General features: G+C 38.4%; 1 protein-coding gene across 2 annotated transcripts in view; it reads left to right on the top strand.

The window, feature by feature from the left end:
* LOC137630568 (thioredoxin domain-containing protein 11) overlaps positions 1 to 22,646 on the top strand; it is an 80,490-nt gene that overhangs the window by 53,403 nt on the left and 4,441 nt on the right. For both annotated transcript variants that reach the window (XM_068362100.1, XM_068362101.1), the window contains 2 exons: positions 6,876 to 6,984; positions 16,636 to 16,829. In XM_068362100.1, coding sequence (XP_068218201.1) covers positions 6,876 to 6,984; positions 16,636 to 16,829 — 303 coding nt within the window. The remainder of the gene's footprint in view (positions 1 to 6,875; positions 6,985 to 16,635; positions 16,830 to 22,646) is intronic.

A 22,646-nucleotide genomic window follows, 5' to 3' on the forward strand; every position in this document is an offset into this window, starting at 1 on the left:
GGGACATTGTATTTGATTTGTATAATTTGGGTCATTTACCCCAGCGCTTGGGGTAAAGTGAGTTTAAAATTTTGTACAAGAGTATGAAAGAAACTAAGTGGGAATGGGAGTAAAGTTGAAGGCTAAGAAATGGTTTTAGTTAGGGGATGAAGGGATACTGTACTGGAAAGTTCCTTCAGTAATGCTTACAGTACCCATCAAGAGGTGCACTAATAACGCTATTCTACAAGGTTAATATGAAAAAGGACACATTTTCGAAATTTCTGAATGTTTCAAGATTGCAGCAGGAAGTTTTAGGGCAGTGTGTGCTCATAATACAAATACTAATTGTTTTACATCAATGTTTTAGTTAACACGTGCTACTGATTTTTTAAGATTGTAAGTTATTATTCTATGAACCTTCATGTTCATATAACTTGTTTCAAAGCTTGATACATACATACATACATATACTAAGGCACTTCCCCCAATTTTGGGGGTTAGCCAACATCAACAAATGAAATAAAAACAAAAAAGGGGACTTCAACTCTCTACGTTCCTCCCAGCCTAACAAGGGACTCAACCGAGTTCAACTGGTACTGCTAGGGTGCCACAGCCCACCCTCCCCCGTTATCCACCACAGATGAAGCTTCATAATGCTGAATCCCCTACTGCTGCTACCTCCGCGGTCATCTAAAGCATCGGAGGAAGCAGCAGGGCCTACCGGAACTGCGTCACAATTGCGCACCATTCATTCCTATTTCTAGCACGCTCTCTTGCCTCTCTCACATCTATCCTCATATCACCCAGAGCTTCCTTCACTCCATCCATCCACCCAAACCTTGGCCTTCCTCTTGTACTTCTCCCATCAACTCTTGCATTCATCACCTTCTTTAGCAGACAGCCATTTTCCATTCTCTCAACATGGCCAAACCACCTCAACACATTCATATCCACTCTAGCTGCTAACTCATTTCTTACACCTGTTTTCACTCTCACCACTTCGTTCCTAACCCTATCTACTCGAGATACACCAGCCATACTCCCTAGACACTTCATCTCAAACACATTCAATCTCTGTCTCTCCGTCACTTTTATTCCCCACAACTCCAATCCATACATCACAGTTGGTACAATCACTTTCTCTTATAGAACTCTCTTTACATTCATGCCCAACCCTCTATTTTTTACTACTCCCTTAACTGCCCCCAACACTTTGCAACCTTCATTCACTCTCTGACGTACATCTGCTTCCACTCCACCATTTGCTGCAACAACAGACCCCAAGTACTTAAACTGATCCACCTCCTCAAGTAACTCTCTATTTAACATGACATTCAACCTTGCATCACCTTCCCTTCTCGTACATCTCATAACCTTACTCTTACCCACATTAACTCTCAAATTCCTTCTCTCAAACACTCTTCCAAATTCTGTCACTAATCGGCCAAGCTTCTCTTCTGTGTCTGCAACCAGTACAGTATCATCCGCTAACAACAACTGATTTACCTCCCATTCATGGTCATTCTCGTCTACCAGTTTTAATCCTCGTCCAAGCACTCGAGCATTCACCTCTCTCACCACTCCATCAACATACAAGTTAAACAACCACGGCGACATCACACATCCCTGTCTCAGTCCCACTCTCACCGGAAACCAATCCCTCACTTCATTTTCTATCCTAACACATGCTTTACTACCTTTGTAGAAACTTTTCACTGCTTGCAACAACCTTCCACCAACTCCATATAACCTCATCACATTCCACTTTGCTTCCCTATCAACTCTATCATACGCTTTCTCCAGATCCATAAACGCAACATACACCTCCTTACCTTTTGCTAAATATTTCTCGCATATCTGCCTTACTGTAAAAATCTGATTCATACAACCCCTACCTCTTCTAAAACCACCCTGTCTTCTAAGATTGCATTCTCTGTTTTATCCTTGATCCTATTAATTATTACTCTACCATACACTTTTCCAACTACGATTAACAAACTAATACCTCTTGAATTACAACACTCATGCACATCTCCCTTACCCTTATATAGTGGTACAATACATGCACAAACCCAATCTACTGGTACTATTGACAACACAAAACATATTAAACAATCTCACCAACCATTCAAGTACAGTCACATCCCCTTCCTTCAACATCTCAGCTCTCACACCATCCATACCAGACGCTTTTCCTACTCTCGTTTCATCTAGTGCTCTCCTCACTTCATCTATTGTAATCTCTCTCTCATTTTCATCTCCCATCACTGGCACCTCAATACCTGCAACAGCAATTATATCTGCCTCCCTATTATCCTCAACATTCGGTAAACTTTCAAAATATTCCGTCCATCTTTTCCTTGCCTCCTCTCCTTTTAACAACCTCCCATTTCCATCTTTCAGTGTCTCTTCAATTCTTGAGCCAGCCTTCCTTACTCTCTCTACTTCTTTCCAAAACTTCTTCTTATTCTCTTCATATGAATGACCCAATCCCTGACCCCACCTCAGGTCAGCTGCCCTCTTTGCCTCACGTACCTTGCGCTTTACTTCCACATTTTTCTCTTTATATTTTTCATACTTCTCTATACTATTACTCTGCAGCCATTCTTCAAAAGCCCTCTTTTTCTCTTCCACTTTTACCTTCACTCCTTCATTCCACCATTCACTGCCCTTCCTCATGCTGCCTCCAACAATATTCTTGCCACACACATCACTTGCAATCCCAACAAAATTTTCTTTTACTAACTTCCACTCCTCCTCTAAATTGCCAGTTTCTCTTACTTTCACTTCGTCATATGTCATTTTCAACCTTTCCTGATATTTACTTTTTACCCGTGGTTTTATTAGCTCTTCAACCCTCACTAGCTCCCTTTTACATCCACCTACTCTATTCCCCCACTCTTTTGTTACAACTAATTTTCTTTCCACCAAAAAATCATCAGACATACCGTTAGCCATATCCCTAAACACGTGCACGTCTTTCAATCTTCCAAACATTCTTTTAGTTATCAACACAATCCATTAATGCCCTTTCTACTACTCTTCCATTTGCCACTCTTACCCATGTATACTTATTTTTATCTTTCTTTTTGAAAAAGCTATTACTTATCACCATCTCTTTCTCAACACACATATCTACCAGTCTCTCGCCACTCTCATTTTCACCTGGTACGCCTTACTTCCCAATGACACCTCCAACCTCTCCAGCTTGGTACAATACTATATATCAGTGTTTTCCCCCCCAAAATTTCCCATTTTCTTTTTCATTAGGTTTAGGCCCGTAGTACAGTAACGGATAGTTAAATGAAATGGATTCAGATCCCCAAAACCATATTCTATAAAGACAGTCAGCACTATATAACTATTTGTAATTGACATATTGTATAGAAAATATAAGTCAGCACTATATAACTGTTTGTAATTGACATATTGTATAGAAAATATCCTTGTGCCTATGAATCTCTCCTGATGTTCATATGACTTCTGTTCCAGAATCCCGGTTGAATCGACGCTTGCCCGTAAAAAATTTTAATTTGCCCCTTTCTTTCTCTTCAACAAATAATTGCTGTTATTGAAATAATTAAGTCCTCTATTAATAAATGGCAGGAAGTCCAGGTCACATTGTTTGGTGGAATCGTCTTCAGTTATCTATGTCGACTAGGTGCGATCACACTAGTGCTAAAGGTGCCCCTAGTTTAATATATATATATCTCAGCTTTAGAGGATAATAACATTGATTTGTAAAAGATTATGTGTTGTTTTGAAAAGAATGTGTATATTTGTTTACCTTGGTGATAATTTCCTTGCATAAAATGTATGGAATAATAGCAAATGATGATGGATTTTTAATCTGGATTGTTTAAATACTGCCTTTTAAGCTGTCTTCCCCTGGTTTGGTTTAGCAATTAGTGCCTGAAATATACGTAAGAAATATTTCTGGGAGATCATGATCCGCATTTCCTTTGTGCATCGTATCGGGCACCTCTCAAAGGTAAAAAAATATCTCGGTGGTCGGCAATCAAGTTGAAAGTTCAAGCACATAAAAGTTGTTGTTAGTTCAGGAGAAAAACCGAGAAAGACTAGGCTAGTTGATTATAGTGGGATGACGATGACAAGCTCTACCTTTAGACAATGCCATTTCAGCCATCTTCTGATAGTGATGAGCTTCACCTGTTCTTGACATTGTTGTGGTATTAAAAAAAACAGAGCAAATCCCATATCCTTGAATCTTACTGACAGATAGTCTCTGCAAAACAAACTTTCTACCTTCATAGTCTTACAACTCAACTCTTACACAGGAAGGATATTTAAAACTAAAAACAATAATGTTATATTTCTTAATACAATCAAATTATATCATATTATGGTTAGTGTGCTGTGGTCGGGTATAGCATACAGACTTACTATCAGATTAACTACCCCGCCCCTGTCTAACATAGCTTACCAAATGACCCAGGGAGAGGTATAATAACTGGGCATCACCCTTGTTTTGGTTCTGGACTCGGGAACCCAACAAGCAAATGAACCTCTGGTGAATGTTTTCTGTTTTATAAGCACAGAATATTTGAGGACCATGGTCGAGATTATGAAAATATACAAGGAAATTATAAAAAATTATTTATTTGGTAAAGAAAAATACTTTATACATCTAAAAATACTATGACTAATTGCAATGGAGACCAATACATTTTGTAATATATACATCAATATAAAAGGTTTTTCCAGCCTAGCCCCTTCCAGCTACCTTTGGTTAGAGAACAAATTCATCGCTTACTTCACTGAAAAAAAAATTCAAATCATTACAGTAGTGAAATATTCACACAAAACATCCGCTAGCTATTTCCACTCCATTAGTTTTGATTATAGAAGAGGTCAAGGAAACCCCAAGCACAGGTTATCACTCTATGCTGAAAAGAATATGCCGCATTTACTTTTTGCATAAGTACAAATTTATAGATATCTAAGAAATGGAAAAGCTTGGTTTATCTTTGTCTTCTTGTAATGAATCACAGACTGGACTACAACTTTTCCACAAACCCACTTCCACTATAGGTCTTGACTTGCCTAGTATATCATCTTTAGTCTTAACTGTCAATTTTATCATCTGAGTCTACCTGCAGTTCAGTAGCACATTAATAAAAGATCTACCACACATTCCTACTTCAAGGGGAACATCATAAAAAGAGGCAAAGATCACCCCTATCCTAAATGCTCAAGTGGTAACTACGAGGTCATCTTCACCATTCAATAATGGCTACCATTCTGTTGAATTTAGTGTTGGCTAAATGCATAAATGATTCACCAGCATTGTCGATCAACGTAAGCTCTAGGGAACTCAATATAATCTTGTCTCTTTTACCTTCATTCAGGGCCAAAAAGTACTTTAACACAAAGAGTCTGCCTTAATGTTTATCACATTTTCACTAAAACATGGTTGAAGGCATTAAAGTAGAGAATACGTAGTTCTTATTGTCCAGTAAGAAAAGTACAGTTTTATTTGTATAAACAAAAGGGGATAGAGATGGTGTCCCCTATTTGTTTTGTTAGTTAAGGATCCATAATCTCCTCACCAAATTTTTTGGCTTTCCTTGTTGAAAATTCACTTTAAGAGATGCACAAGGAATTAGATCAAAATCATTAAATGTTTGAGAGTGAAGGTACTGTGCATGATATTAGGAAGACAGCTACTTTGGTTTTTGGTTGAAATCTTTCTTTGAAAAAGGTTTACCTGCAGCTCAAGGCATACTAAGTTGATGTTTGCAAAACTTTATTATAAAAAGCAATTATAGTGTGGTATTGTATTATTAATTATGTAAGTAAACAATCTGGAATCCCATATTTCTAATGGTTTATCAAAGTAAACTAGACAAGTAACCTTGACCAGGTTAGTAACCCTTAACCATGTTGCATTATTTGTGCTGAAATTTATCCCTCTTAATTGTGCACCACCTCAAACCATGTCAGAGTCAGCAATATGAACATTAGGGGAGATTCAAGAAATACATAGAATTGTAATGATAAAATTTTTTATTTCTGTACTTACCTGATGTTCATATACATGTCCATCCTCTTCACCACTGACTAATGATATTCAGAGGAGCGATAATGTTGACTTTGAAACGGAAGACTACTCTACCGTATGATGCAATGTGGGATTCCTATTATTATTATTATTATTATTATTATTATTATTATTATTATTATTATTATTATTATTATTATTACAAGCTAGGTTATAATCCTAGTTGGAAAAGCAAGATGCTATAAGCCCAAGGGCTCCAATTGACGAAAAATAGCTTAGTGAGGAAGGGAAACGAGGAAATACACAAACTACAGGAGAAGAATAAACAATCAAAATAATATATTTCAAGAACAGTAACCACATTAGATTAGATCCTTCACATATAAACTATAAAAACTTCAAAAAACAAGAGGAAGAGAAATATGATAGAACAGCATGTCCAAGTATACACCCAAGCAAGAGAACTCTAATCCAAGACAGTGGAAGGCCATGGTACAGAGGCTATGGTAATACCCAAGACCAGAAAACAATGTTTGATTTTACTTATCGCTAGAGGGCTGTATTCCTTTGTCAAGATGTATTTCTTGAAGTAAAAGAAATTGGGAAAATTTCTGATATTTTAGAATTTTGTGGGTGTCTGGAGAAGAAGCACTATGAACATCAGGTGTATGTAGAAATATGGAATTGTATTATTATTTCTATACTTAGTGTAAATTATCAGGGCAGTTATTCTTAATTTATGGTATCCTTTGAATAGTATGTAATAAAAAGTTGTCAGCATTTCTTTGAGCTTAGAAAAAGAAGTCAGTCCATTCTAAAATGTTTCTTTATATCTTTTTTCCATGGGTTTTAGAATTGTATTTCCTTTCAGGAAATTAGTATCCAGTCATGAAAAAGATGCAGAGTGTGAGGCAGGCCACGTGTGTATCAAGGAATTGACAGCTAGCAACTACATGACTGTTACTCAAAATCCGGGACAGGTGAGGGTACATAACAGCGTACTGTATTACGGTACTCAATACATATTTTTTTTTCCTATTTTGCATGTAAATGTAATTTCAAAATACATAAATGCAAACCTTTGTCCTTTAATATGAGAATTGATTAAAGCGCAGCTGAAACTAAGTACTGTAGTTAAAAACTTAACACAAGGTGTCAGCACCAATTGGTAGTTACTGGCTGGTGGCAAAGTTATCTCTCACCCCTACGGTACAGTGGACAGTCGCTTAGACTCTTGCCGCCAACTAACACTGACATGCTGTTGGTGTCTGCTTAACTTTGCTTTACTAAAACTATTTTTCTTTTTCTAAGTGTGTGTGTGTATGGGAAGATCTCGGGTTATATTGAAGATCCGTTCCTATGCCGTGGTGTAATTTGATTTTCAACATGTTGGATTTTATATACACTGTATTTAAAATACTGTATGTACATACATACATTATAAATATATATAATATAAATTAAAAATAAGAGAAAACAATTAACTATTCATAAATTATTGTAACTATAAATACCAATATCTGTACCCTATACAGTAGTGTACCTATGCTTATACAGTACTAGTAGACAAGTTAGACATCCATTATAACAATTCCTTACCTTTATTCCTGTTTGGTCAGTACACTGCCATCAGAAGTATCCCTTATGATTTCCTTACATGATGCATAGCAAAGAAATGCACAAAAATATCCAAAAAAGAGCAGCACCAAAATCCTTATTACATATCGTAAGATGGCAAACTAATGTTAAAGTGACCTGTAACACACTACTCTGCGGTGTTAGTTGCTCTCAGTATTGGAAAATAGTTTGTCGTATCAACAAACCAAGCATCGCAGCTCAAATTTCAGTTACAGGGTACTTTAAAGTAGCGTATGGGAGGATTCTATAAGGCCAAGGGCTCCCAACATGGAAAACATCCCAGTGGGGAATGGAAATAGGGAAAACTACAAGAGAAATTTAAGAACAATAACAACAATACAATAAATCTTTCATATATAAACTAGAAAAACTTGAAAATAACACGAGGATAAAAAATTCAATGGTTTGATTTTGGAGTGTCCATCTCCTAGAAGAGCTGCTTACCATAGCTAGTCTCTCCCATACCCTTATCAAGAGGAAAGTAGCCAGTGAACAATTACATTGCAGTAGTTAACCCCTTGAACAAAGAAGAATTGTGGTTTAACCCTGGAACGGTACTGTGGGTCGTTCGCGACCCCGAGCGTAAAAAAAAAACAGGTTTTTCTCACGTGACTCACCCCCGTGACTGAATTTGTGGGTGATCGACCTGCAGTAGGTGTCTCGCCTACACGCTCTAGTAGTGTCCAGATGTGCATTGCTGTAGCTGTACTCCTTCCCCGATTTCTGAGACGCGTCGGGGTCGAGCGCGACCGAGTTTACCCCTCTAAGGTAATTTGCATAATTATCAAAGTAGTATTATGAAATTGTCGTAGAATGGTGCAACTTGTATAGGTTATCAGTTGTGGAAAGTCTTGGTGGATTGTTTGGCTACCATGTGCATGATTTTTTTTTTAGTTAAAATGTCGTTCATCACCACGAGGACCATTTTACCGCGAGTGCCCCTTTTAAATTTTTTTTTCATTTTTTTGCCAAGTCATTTTTCCGTAAGATATTGCCAAATAGTGTCGTAAAACTTTTGCTTTTTTAGTGTTGGAAAGTGTGTCTAGATGATCTGGCTACCCATGCGTGACTTTGTTTTTGTCAGATACGACGTAGTTATTGGTATATTGCGTATTTAAATGCGGTTGCCAATTTGTTTTTTTTTTCAATATTTGTAAAAATTTACTACGTAGTAAGGAATTGCCGTATATTATTGATTTTTTTTCATGTTTATGTGTTAGAAAGTGTGCCTTGATGGTTGGGCTAACACCTGCATGTCTTTTTTTTTATCTGAGATGCCGTATATTAGAATGTTGGGCATTTTACCGCGAGTTCCCCTTTTTCATTTTTTTGCCATGTCATTTTTCCGTAAGATATTGCCAAATAGTGTCGTAAAACTTTTGCTTTTTTAGTGTTGGAAAGTGTGTCTAGATGATCTGGCTACCCATGCGTGACTTTGTTTTTGTCAGATACGACGTAGTTATTGGTATATTGGGTATTTAACTGCGGTTGCCAATTTCTGTTTTTTTCAATATTTGTAAAAATTTACTACGTAGTAAGGAATTGCCGTATATTATTGATTTTTTTTTTTCATGTTTGTGTTAGAAAGTGTGCCTTGATAGTTGGGCTAACACGTGCATGTCTTTTTTTTTTTTATCTGAGAGGCCGTATATTAGAATGTTGGGCATTTTTCCGCGAGTGCCCCTTTTTATTTGTTTTGCATTTTTTTGCTTAGTCATGTTACCGTAAGGAATTGGCAAGTAGTGTCGCAAAACTTATATTTTTATAGTGTTGGAAAGTGTTTCTAGATGATCTGGCTACCCATGCCTATCTTTTTTTTAGCCAGATATAGCGTATATATAGGTATGTGTTCGATTTTCCTGTGATTGCCATATTTTCGTTTTTTTTCCCATTTCTTTCAAAATTACTACGTAGGCTACTAAGGAACCATCACAGAGTAATGATTCATTTAGATGTTCATTTGTCGGAAAATGTGCCTTGATGATTTGCCTAGCACGTGGCTGAAATTTTTTTTTCTGAAATGCGTATAATAAAATGTTTGCCATTTTTCCGCGAGTGCCCCTTTTTATTTGTTTTTCATTTTTTACTTAGTCATGTTACCGTAAGGAATTGGCAAGAAGTGTCGCAAAACTTATATTTTTATAGTGTTGGAAAGTGTTTCTAGATGATCTGGCTACCCATGCCTATCTTTTTTTTTTTTTAGCCAGATATGGCATATATATAGGTATGTGTTCGATTTTCCTGTGATTGCCATTTTTTCCCATTTCTTTCAAAATTACTTCGTACTAAGGAACTATCACAGAGTAATGATTCATTTAGATGATTATTTGTTGGAAAATGTGCCTTGATGGTTTGCCTAGTACGTGGCTGAAATTTTTTTTTTTTCTGAAATGCCGTATATTAGAATGTTGGCCATTTTTCCGCGAGTGCCCTTTTTTATTTGTTTTGCATTTTTTTGCTTAATCATGTTACCGTAAGGAATTGGCAAGTAGTATCGCAAAACTTGTATTTTTATAGTGTTGGAAAGTGTTTCTAGATGATCTGGCTACCCATGCCTATCTTTATTTTTAGCCAGATATGGCGTATACTGTATATAGATATGTGTTCGATTTTCCTGCGATTGCCACTTTTTAGTTTTTTCCCATTTCTTTCAAAATTACTACGTACTAAGGAACTATCACAGAGTAATGATTCCTCTAGATGTTTATTTGTCGGAAATTTTTGTTTACTTCTTTTTTGATTGAATATCATCAAATTTTTTTAGCTAAAATATTATGTTGTTTTACATTTTTTTTTTTCGATTTTATTTCCCTTCAAAAAAATTTTTTGGGGTCAGAATTTTGATTTTATAGTCGTAAAATAATCGACAATTATCCAGCAACCCACCATACAATTTTTATGCATATCCAAGAACAATTAGATTAGTAAATAACACCTTGAAATTGACATACCCTTCCTACATTTCAAGTGGCAGATTAGCGAGTCTGAGTCAGTGTGGTTGGCGGCCATTTTGTGGACATATCCGAAGCGTAAGTTGCCCTATCTATATATATTCTTGTTCCCTATAGAATTTGTGATATTTTTGTATATTTTTACCTGCATAAATATCATATTATATATTAAATATATGTATTTTTTTACGAAATTTCTAAGTACTCAAAAAATTACCTTTAGATATGGCCCCTGATATAAATGTAATTTACAAAATAATGAAGATTTTTTTACATATTTCTATTTTAGGATAACATATGTTTATTCCCTAAAAAAATTAGCCACTTCCTATTTCATTTGGGTACCCAAAAAAATTCATGAAATTTGGACAAATTTTTTTGGCCAAAAAAAGTTACCCTTTTTTTCTCATTTCAGATCTTCACCTCCATGGGTCTGACTTCATCCAAAATACATCAAGATGTGTCCTAAACATTCAAGAATCAATTCCTAAAAGGATTTGTGTATATATGTATAAACTTTTTTTTTTATGAATTTTTATGTAAGGTCTTTTTTCTTTTCTACTTAATTTTTTAAAATATTTATAATAAATAGTTTTTCTGCAGATGAGTAGTATTTATCTTTACAGTTGTTTTAAGCATTCTTTGAAGTTTTTTTTGGCAAAAGAAAAAAGGAGGTTACTGCAAAAACTGATTTTTCAGGAATTTTTTTTGCCGTCGGGGTCGCTCGCGTCCGAGTATACCCTTAAAGGGGTGTCCGAGGAGCGTACCTATCCAGGGTTAATTGGGATTTACACCCATCCAAGAATAAGTCATACTAAACGATGAAGGTTTCTATTAGTGAAGGAACAAATTACAAATTTTAAGATTTATTTGGGTTTTTCTGAACTTTATACAAACCTGAGTCAACTTACCGCCATCATCTTCCCCCCTAGTGTCCCAAACGCAATTAAAGAGACTGTTCAGTGTACCGGCAGAAGAGGCGGGCCTTCCTTGCCGCTGGCCTAACTAAGCAGTTAATTCTAATAGTCAGGCCTTTTCCGTCATGAGGTTCAATACTACACTTTTCTAGAAGTTTTATTCCAGCTGTGACCAAGTTGGGGAATGACCTTCCTAATCAGGTAGTGGAATTGGTAGAACTTCAAAAGTTCTAACTTGCAGTAAATGTTTGTATGTTGAACAGGCTGACATAAGTCTCTTTTAATAGTTTATATATTAAAGATCTGTTTTAATGTAGTTACTGTTCTTAAAGTATTTATTTTAATTGTTCATATCTTCCCATATAGTTTATTTCCTTATTTCCTTTACTCACTGAGCTATTTTTCCCTGTAGGAAACCTTGGGCTTATTGCATCCTGCTTTTCTAACTAGCGTTGTAGTTTTACTAATAGTAATATTGCTGACATATAACACTATAAGTTTTTAACTGCTGAGTTCCAGCTACATTTGGATCAATTCCTATAATAAAGGACTCGGCTCTGTATAGTTAGGAAAATTACAAATTGCTTTTAAAATTTTTTATTTTGTTGTGTAATTTTTTAATTTGCCGATTATGTGTGGTATTTTACTGGCATTACTTGGTATTAAGCAAAAAATTTTCATGGGTAGCATCATGAAATTGAATTTTTTTGGAGAAAATATTATTTGTTGTGGAAAACGTCTGGTCAGAAAACAGATTTCCTAGCTTAAGGGGACCGTCCGGGTTGGTATTTTGGCATACCAACTTGAAAAATTCAAAAATCGTTTTATTGTCTCTCTGTATAGAGAAACATATCGTACATGCTCTCCAGAAGTTTCAACCCATTATTTTTACAAATAACGAAGATATAGAGGTTTTTAAATGATGACGTCATCCCTACTGTGTCGTCTGCATGACTTAGTTTGACAAAATCGTCTTTTGTGTGTAATTTTGCATATATATAGCGATTTTTCACTTATATTTCGATCTATCGTACGTCTGGCAGAAATGGAAGGCATTTGTAGAGTGTAGATGAACGAAGTCTACTACAATAACAGAAGCCAAAGTTGCCAAAGATGTAAAGAAGTTATAATGTATGCCTATGTTTACTTGAAGTTCGTATGTACATTGTGTTTCCACAACGCCTTCGGGAACATTATAGCAAGGCCAATGTTACCTAAGGTTGTAGAAAGAACAAATAGTCAATAATTTTTCCAAACAATGAAAATAGCGGTCTTTAAATGATGACGTCATCTTATGGCGTCGTCTGCGTGACTGAGTTAGACAGGTGCGCAGTTTCTCTCTCTCTCTCTCTCCCTCTCTCGAATTATTTACCACTGCCATTTATACAAATACTTTTATTCTCTCTCTCTCTCTCTCTCTCTCTCTCTCTCTCTCTCTCTCTCTCTCTCTCTCTCTCTCTCGAATTATTTAAAACTCCCATTTATACAAATACTATAATAACAATGTTCAACTCTCTCTCTCTCTCTCTCTCTCTCTCTCTCTCATGTTTCGAAATCTCGTACCTCTGGCAGAAATGAAAGACATTGGTAGAGGGTTGGTGAATCAAAACTACCACCTACGAACACATCACAAAGTCTCCAAAGACATGTAGAAATTATAATGCATGTGTTTATTTACTTGAAGTTTGTATGTTGATTGTGCTTTCACAACGTCCTCTGGAATTTTATAGCAATGCCAATGTTACATAAGGTGATAGAAAGAACAAAAAGTAAGTGGAGAACAAGAAAACAGAAGCCAAAGTTGCCAAAGATGTAAAGAAGTTATAATGTATGCCTATGTTTACTTGAAGTTCGTATGTACATTGTGTTTCCACAACGCCTTCGGGAGCATTATAGCAAGGCCAATGTTACCTAAGGTTGTAGAAAGAACAAATAGTCAATAATTTTTCCAAACAATGAAAATAGCGGTCTTTAAATGATGACGTCATCCTTATGGCGTCGTCTGCAAGACTGAGTTAGACAGATGCGTAGTTTTCTCTCTCTCTCTCTCTCTCTCTCTCTCTCTCTCTCTCTATCATCTTATTTTATAATAGGATGAATCTCTTTTTCATTTGTACGTATACCTTTGTAAAAAGTACTTCTCTCTCTCTCTCTCTCTCTCTCTCTCTCTCTCTGTACATCCTTTTATTAGATAATAGAATGAATCTCTTTTTCATTTGTTCGTATACCCTTGTAAAATATACTTATTCTCTCTCTCTCTCTCTCTCTCTCTCTCTCTCTCTCTCTCGAATTATATACCCCTGCTATTTATACAAATACTTGTATTCTCTCTCTCTCTCTCTCTCTCTCTCTCTCTCTCTCTCTCTCTCTCTCTCTCTCTCTCTCTCTCTCTCTCTCTCTCTCTCTCCAATTGTTATAAACTCCCATTTATACAAATACTATAATAACAATGTTCAACTCTCTCTCTCTCTCTCTCTCTCTCTCTCTCTCTCTCATATATGTTTCGAAATCTCGTACCTCTGGCAGAAATGAAAGGCATTGGTAGAGGGTAGGTGAATGAAAACTACCTGCTACGAAAAAATCACAAAGTTTCCAAAGACATATAGAAATTATAATGCATGTGTTTATTTACTTGAAGTTCGTATGTTGATTGTGCTTTCACAACGTCCTCTGGAATTTTATAGCAATGCCAATGTTACATAAGGTGATAGAAAGAACAAAAAGTAAGTGGAGAACAAGAAAAAAGAACCAAGAAAGAGGGAAACATGGATAAGAGTACAAAGCTGAAACCTGCTAACTAAAACACTGGCAACAATTAGAGATTGCTGGCAACTCATAACATAGGAATAGTAAACTGAGGGTTCAAATACCTCCTTTAGGGTGCATTTATGTAGGAATGAACAATAAAAGTTATCATAATATTATCATCTTGATTTCTTTTAGAAAAGAAGCGAAAGCTTGCTGCAAATCTTTGGGAGCTCATAACTCAAAAACATACTTATTCCCACTTAGGTACATTTTTCTCACTTATTTGTTGTTCGATATTAGAGAAAAAGATATCGTTGAAAAGAAGAATAAAAATTCCACAATTCTGTCAGACAAAATTTTGATTTTCGTTTTACATTTTTTTTCACGATTATTTTCCGTCTAGACGAGGAAAAAAATATAAAAATTCATTAAAAAAAAACAGAAAGGAAAATCAAAATTCTGTCTGACAGAATTGTTCGGTTGTTAGAGTAGTTTTTGTGGTATAAGTTTCAATACAATTGGTATTATAGTAGTGGGGAAAAATGTACCTAAATATTTTTTTTAAATCATGATTTTTGCTCATAAATCCAAAAGTTTTTGATCAAATGACTTGAAATTTTTATATGATGAAGGTATTATATGTGTCTAAAACATATATAGAAATTGTGTAATTTGGATCATTAGGAAAAAAAATGGCGGACATGGCGGACGGTCCCCTTAAATTTCATCTTTTCATTAGAATTCTACATTTTGAATTCTATAAGAAATGCTGCTATCCCTGTAATAATTATTTTTTATAGTTTTAACATAGCATCAAGTACCTGATGTGTATGAAAGTCTCATGTACAAAAGCTTGCTTCTTGCCACCATCTTCATGCTTTATGTTTTGATTGCATTTGCAATTAGTCATTTATGAACTTTTAACATTCTAAGTTTGTCTTATACTGCAATTTTTTTTTTTATTTATACTTCTTTGTGATGATAGTTATTACCATCAGAAATTTGCCTTACCGGATTTTCACTAAACATATAAGTATTCTATTTTCTTGAAGAAATTTCTATATAAACAGTAATCAAGCAATTACCGTATCTTAATCATGGCAGGAAATAAACTTTCATACAGTAGTTTACATAAATATGATACTTTACACATGCAAGTGACTCAGCCTGGAAAGATGTACGTAATTTTACTGTGTGAAGCCTAATGCTCCAATTTATATCATACTTTAGTGATATTAAATAGTCCTGTTGTTGTAAAGTATTTTTTTTCCTTGTAACAACATTAATTCATCTAGCTCCCTTGGAAACCAAGTAATTTACCACATTAATGCAGCAATTACAAACATTAGCAGTTGTCGCAAAGTTTAAGGAATTGCTTTTTGATTTGTAAGTTTTATGCCGGGAGCCTTTATGCAAATAAATTAGGCATAATTCCAAACCTTGGCATCTAAAAATGTAGAAATCCTCTACTAGTACTCCTGACTCCCAGGGTGTTAGCGATTTATGTATGGTTTGTATTATTACAGAGCAGGTATCCCTTTCATCTTCTTCCACTTCCATGTCCAATTCTTTGAACATTTATCCCTACTAATTTCTAACCCTCAGTTAGGAGAGAATTTATAAGAATTAAAACTGAATTGGGTAAGTGCTGATATATTTCATAACTATATAAAAGGGAAAAAAAACCTGTTAATGATTGCTGCCAAAGGGGAGCAATCTCCTCTCCCCACTTTTCAATATTTTCACAAGATCCAGATTCTTGTCAACAAAGAAACCTGTTACGATTCAATGGGGAAATTTCTAGCTTTCATGCCCGACCAAAAATACAGAGGAAAAGTGGCATCAACTATTAAATATGTATGTATCTCATGCCAGTGGAACTAGTTGATACAGGGGTACTGTAGAGGGTAAGTATATGGTTAATGACAAAGATCTTGTATTTTCCCCCTTCGAATCTTTCGCCAAGACATTGCAACTATTTTTTAAATTGATAAATCCTCTATATATATTGTTAAAGTATTATCACACTGAAATAATAAAAACATTATTAGTGTGTCAGTCTTTGCATTTAGCAAGTGTTTCAAGTGCAGATTGTGCATCTTCTACATTGTTTCAATTTCACCAGATTTCTTACTATGCTCAGGTTATTCCTAAATTAAAACAAAGCTCCCTTTCTTTTGGTATATTTTACTTTTAGAATTGTTTTTAAGTAGTTTTAAGGAAGTACTGTATATTAAATTCATGACAGTTTTTTTTACGCAACTACATTAGATTCGTGACAAGCAGTGACCTTATAGTACTGTACAAAGTCAATACACTTGTTTTTAGCTACACTCACATTCCCTTAGCTATAAATTTTCTTTTCACTCCCATGAAGATGGTGGTTGTACTGCATTATAGCAAAACCTGCGCAGCTTGTACAAGTGTAGGGCATGTGTTCCTGTCTGTGGCTAATGCAGCTCAACACCTGCCAAATGTTACCTTTGCGCGCATTGACACCCTCACCAACATCCTGCCATGGCATCTGTACTTTGAAAATCTCCCAACCATTATAGTCCATCCCCACTTTAGGTAAGTTTGCAGAAGTATTTTACCTATTTTCATAGGCTGTGGCTACTTGAATAAAATGCAATCCATCAAAGTGTTTACAGAAGGTCCTCAACTTCTAAACTTAATTGGTTCCAAGAAGCTGTTTTTAAGTCTAATTTTGGCCTAGGTTAGGCCTAACCATGCTTAAGGCTTCCAGCTACATAAGTCAACTAATAGTCCTGTTTTATATGAAATATATATCAGGTTATTGCAAATGTTTTGTTTACTGCATTGAATGATATAATAATGTTGTATTACAGTATTTCTTTATCTTATTACAGATTACAAACTTTTGATACATTATCTGAGATTTATGAATTCAGTTGGATTTGTGTTTGTATCTCTGAATGTTTGAAAGTTGAGGACCTTCTTATTAGCTTAGCATAATATGAAGTTCCAGCATAGTGTCTATTTCACTTGCAGTTATAATTGCCACCATAATATTTCACTTGCAGTTCTTGCCAACTCGTTTGGATTTGAATGTGCTTTGCCATTATGTGCATGTGTACCTTTATGATATACATTAGGGCAACCATAGTTAAATTTTTGAGAGTTGAATATTTTACTCAAGTGGTCTGTTTGAACTGATTCCTTGCAGTGTAAAATATAGTATAAGCAGATTATTGATTCAAATATAATTATATGCCTAATTTGTTCCGTAACTACGTTTGTTAAGCATAGTTGGAAAAGTGTGTGTTAGAGTAATGATTAATAGGATCAAGGATAAAACAGAGAATGCAATCTTAGAAATACAGGGTGGTTTTAGAAGAGGTAGGGGTTGTATGAATCAGATTTTTACAGTTAGGCAGATATGTGAGAAATATTTAGCAAAAGGTAAGGAGGTGTATGTTGCATTTATGGATTTGGAGAAAGCGTATGATAGAGTTGATAGGGAAGCAATGTGGAATGTGATGAGGTTATATGGAGTTGGTGGAAGGTTGTTGCAAGCAGTGAAAAGTTTCTACAAAGGTAGTAAAGCATGTGTTACAATAGGAAATGAAGTGAGTGATTGGTTTCCGGTGAGAGTGGGACTGAGACAGGGATGTGTGATGTCGCCGTGGTTGTTTAACTTGTATGTTGATGGAGTGGTGAGAGAGGTGAATGCTCGAGTGCTTGGACGAGGATTAAAACTGGTAGACGAGAATGACCATGAATGGGAGGTAAATCAGTTGTTGTTTGCAGATGATACTGTACTGGTTGCAGACACAAGAGAAGCTTGGACGATAAGTGACAGAATTTGGAAGTGTATGTGTGAGAGAAGGAAGTTGAGAGTTAATGTGGGTAAGAGTAAGGTCATGAGATGTACGAGAAGGGAAGGTGGTGCAAGGTTGAACGTCATGTTGAATGGAGAGTTATTTGAGGAGGTGGATCAGTTTAAGTACTTGGGAGTCTGTTGTTGCAGCAAATGGTGGAGTGGCAGCAGACGTACGTCAGAGAGTGAATGAAGGTTGCAAAGTGTTGGGGGCAGTTAAGGGAGTAGTAAAAAATAGAGGGTTGGGCATGAATGTAAAGAGAGTTCTGTATGAGAAAGTGATTGTACCAACTGTGATGTATGGATCGGAATTGTGGGGAATCAAAGTGACGGAGAGACAGAAATTGAATGTGTGTGAGATGAAGTGTCTAGGGAGTATGGCTGGTGTATCTCGAGTAGATAGGGTTAGGAATGAAGTGGTGAGGGTGAGAACGGGTGTAAGAAATGAGTTAACAGCTAGAGTGGATATGAATGTGTTGAGGTGGTTTGGCCATGTTGAGAGAATGGAAAATGGTTGTCTGCTAAAGAAGGTGATGAATGCAAGAGTTGATGGGAGAAGTACAAGAGGAAGGCCAAGATTTGGGTGGATGGATGGAGTGAAGGAAGCTCTGGGTAATAGGAGGATAGATATGAGCGAGGCAAGAGAGCATGCTAGAAATAGGAATGAATGGCGAGTGATTGTGACGCAGTTCCGGTAGGCCCTGCTGCTGCCTCCGATGCCTTAGATGACCGCGGAGGTAGCAGCAGTAGGAGATTCAGCATTATGAAGCTTCATCTGTGATGGATAATGGGGGAGGGTGGGCTATGACACCCTAGCAGTACCAGCTGAACTCGGTTGAGTCCCTTGTTAGGCTGGGAGGATCGTAGAGAGTAGAGGTCCCCCTTTTTGTTTTTGTTTCTTTGTTGATGTCGGCTACCCCCCAAAATTGGGGGAAGTGCCTTGGTATATGTATGTATGTTGTTCCGTAACTGGAATACAAACCTACGCCATTAAAATTTTAGCAAGAGTTTACTACCCATTCCTGTAATTAGCTGGGGTAGAGGAGATTGCTTGCTACCGTTCGCACTCATATACCTGTGATTTAGCCCACTTTAGCTTTTGGCTCGGATTGTGAACGGTGAAAGGTCGTTGCCGTTCTCCATCCTCACCAAGTTATTTTGGACTACCATTAATTGCTTTGTGTTGGCGTTTTCTCTCTATTAGTGTGTGTGTGTGTTTATGTTAACTTCTGCCGCCCATGCATACCTGCCCTGGACTTGAAGGCCGGCCCTGCAGTAGGTTCGTGTCGGCCTTGGACACCAATCATCACAACCTTTTTCCCGCCTGCAGAGGTCAACGATGTAATAAGGAAAACAAGTGGAATGAGTGTCGAGAGTGGAGGTTTAGGCACTGGTGAAAAAAGAAGTCAAAGCGGGATATTTCTCCTTCGAAGATGTCTTTGAAAAGGTAAATACCCAAAGCTTACTCGATAGGCCTCTTCCGAGACTGTTGAGTAGTAGCGTAAGCCTTTTAATTGTTGATCAACCCCCGGGGGAGGCCTTGCATCTTTCTCCTTTTGTACAGGTTTAGTCGTCCTTGGGGCTTCTGGATCCGCCCTCCAAGGACTCGCTGCAGCTCATCATCCATTGTGCTAGTGTGCAGCCTTCGTCGACTTCGGAGGTGGATCCTCTGTCGAACATTAACGTATTGGTGTGTGAGGCGTCTTTTGCTGCTGCTGAAGCCCCTGCCTCGTTAGACTCTTTAGTTGTTGCTGTCAGCTGCACTTACCCCGTTCCTGATCATCTTTCGAGTCGAGGGGGAAGCAAAGTCTTTCGTCTGTCTCTCCTATAATTGTTTCTCCTCGGAGTAGGAGTTTACTCATAGAAACTCCTCTGCGGATGACTGTTGCTCCTAAAGGTCAGCTTGCTTATCCACCGGCCCCCAAATGGCGTCATCGATCTCGCAGGGCTCGCCCTTCGGGTAGTGATGTCCGAGGCATCTATTGCTGTTGCTGTCAACTGCGCTTCCCCCGTTCCTGATCATGTTTTGAGTCGAGGGGGAAGCAAAGTCTTTCGTCTATCTCTCCTGCGAGTGTTTCTCCTCAGAGGAGGAGTTCACTCATAGAAACTCCTCTGTGGAGGACTATTGCTCCTAAAGGTCAGCTTGCTGATCTACCGGCCCCCAGAGGGCATCATCTATCTCGCAGAGCTCCCCTCCGTTTTGCCTTAAAGGTCGCCCTTTGCCACCTGTACAAAGACACTATTTTGGCTCTTCAGCCTCATCTTCGCAGCCTTCCCCCCCAGAGGAACCTCCTCTTCTGTTGATTGCTTGCGATCCCCCACAGTGAATGTTCACCCTTCCAAAGGGCACATTCCTGTTCCTGACCTGCCTTCACCGTTCCTGTCTTGTGATGTTTCAAAACATCATTCACCCTCGAGAACGCGCCTTCCTTTACAGGGTTCCAGACCTTCGGCTGGGTGCCAGCTCTCTTCAATACACCAGCTTTCATCAGTGCACCAGCGCTCATCAACATCTCTAAAGCGCTCTCCAGCACGCCAACGGTTTCCAGAACTTTAGCGTGTCAGCAGTCTCCAGCACATTCTCGCCGTTCAAAATGCCAGCATTTGCCGACTCGCCAGCTTTTCTACAATTGCCAACTCATCAGCGTTCGCCAACTCGTCAGTGCTCACCTGCGCCCGCCTGCACACCACCGTTCTCCGGCTATTCAGCACTCGCCTGCACTCAACTGGGCACCAGCATTCGCCTGTCCACCAGTGCTCTCCTGTGCAGCACTTTCCTGCGCACAAGAGCTTTCCTGCTCGCCAGCACTCGTTAGCGCTCGCTAACGTGCCAGCACTCTCCTGCGCACTTGCGCAAGAGTCCGCAAGAGTCAAAATTTGCCTGGTCACCATCGCCCCATTCTCCTCCCGCAAACGTACTACAGCGCACCCACCAGGAAAAGGAGGAAGAGGGTTCACAGAAGGGTTCAAGATTCCGAAGATTCCTTCTTGGAAGGCGGACCCACCACATCAACCATCGGTCGAGAATCCTCACAGGAATCCATTGATCCATCACTATTCAGCAGACAGCCTTGGTTCAGTACCATGATGAGAGCAGTTATACAAGCCTTCAGTCCTGCTTTATCATCTCGTTCTTCGGAGACCTCACAGCATATGACGGCTCCAGTAGATCTCCCACAATGAACCTTGGCTGCTTCTCCCTTGAAGAGTAAAAGAGGAGTCTCAGACACGGTACCATCCCTTAGGGTGAAACTGATTCGTGTCAGGCGTTCGAGGCCTGTGCCTCGCCTCCGTATGCTCTACTGCCTCACCTCTACCGAGGAAGTCGCGCGAGGTTCAAATTTCCTCTCTGCCACCTACAGATGAAAATTTTTCTCATAGAGAGAGTTCTCCACCACCAGCGTTAGTCAGGAAGGACAACTCCATCCGGCCTTCTATGCTGGAATCCTATCTCCTTCCCTAGAAGAGATCAAAGGGCTCTAAGACACTTCCAAAGTCCTCTTGAAGGTTCTCCAGGCATTCAGGAACTACCAGTCACTCTAGGAATGTTCACGACCCACCCCGAGAGGAGCTCTCTGGGGTGGAAGGAGACTTTAATGACAGTCCCACTTCAGAGGGGGAGCAGAATGAGTCAGAACATGCCTTCTGGCAAGTCCCGACTCTCATCAGGGTACTCAATGGGTTTACCAACCCGGAGATACCCCCACGAGAGTGCAGAGATAGTCTTAGATCGTGTCTTTGACACTCAGAAGCCCATTAAGGCCAGTGCAGCCTTGCCCTGGTCTCAAGGACCAAGAAGTGCCCAGGCAAAGATCACCCAACAGTTCTGAGCTCTCCTCTCGCTCAGGCTCTACTGCCAAGCTTCTCCCACCTCCTCACGTCTAGCAGAGGAGGTATTTTGAAGTTTAGGACGAGGCTTATTCGGTTCTTTCACTCCACCATTCTCTGGAAGAGTTCACCAAGGGAGTCTTTCTAGAGAGGTTCTCCAACCATCTGGTCACTTAGTCGGCAGCTGAGATCCTCAACCAGGAAAAGGTCACAAAGTATGCCATGCAGGCTACTTCATGGCTTGATCTTTGGTTGGGGACCCTGTGAATCCTGGTGCGAACCGAGGATTTTTCCAAGGAACGCACAAGGAACTTATGGGTGAACACGATCCTGAAAATGTCGGGATGCTGTGTCTGCGAAATTCCATCAGGAGGTCCCGAATGCTGAGATCGCAAGGCTCAGGAACTCCTCCGTAGAGGGATCCTCGCTTTTTGAGCCAAAAGATGTGGAACAAGCTTCTGAGAGATTAAGGAAGTCTCGCTACAACTCCCTCCTCCATAGGGCTTTAACATCCAAGCCCTATAAACCACCAGCTCCTCAGGAGTCCCCTTCATCAAAGACCTCAATAAACAAGAAGACAGTGGTGTCTAAGAAGCCCTTTCTGACCAAGGAGAGGAAAGGCACCAAGTCAGTCCTCCATGGGGAGGAAAATTTTCTAGAGGGAGTGGCCAAGACCGCAATTGCTAGGATAGGCATACACACACACACACACACACACA

The sequence above is a fragment of the Palaemon carinicauda genome, chromosome 38 (assembly GCF_036898095.1).
Source record: "Palaemon carinicauda isolate YSFRI2023 chromosome 38, ASM3689809v2, whole genome shotgun sequence".
Lineage (NCBI taxonomy): Eukaryota > Metazoa > Arthropoda > Malacostraca > Decapoda > Palaemonidae > Palaemon > Palaemon carinicauda.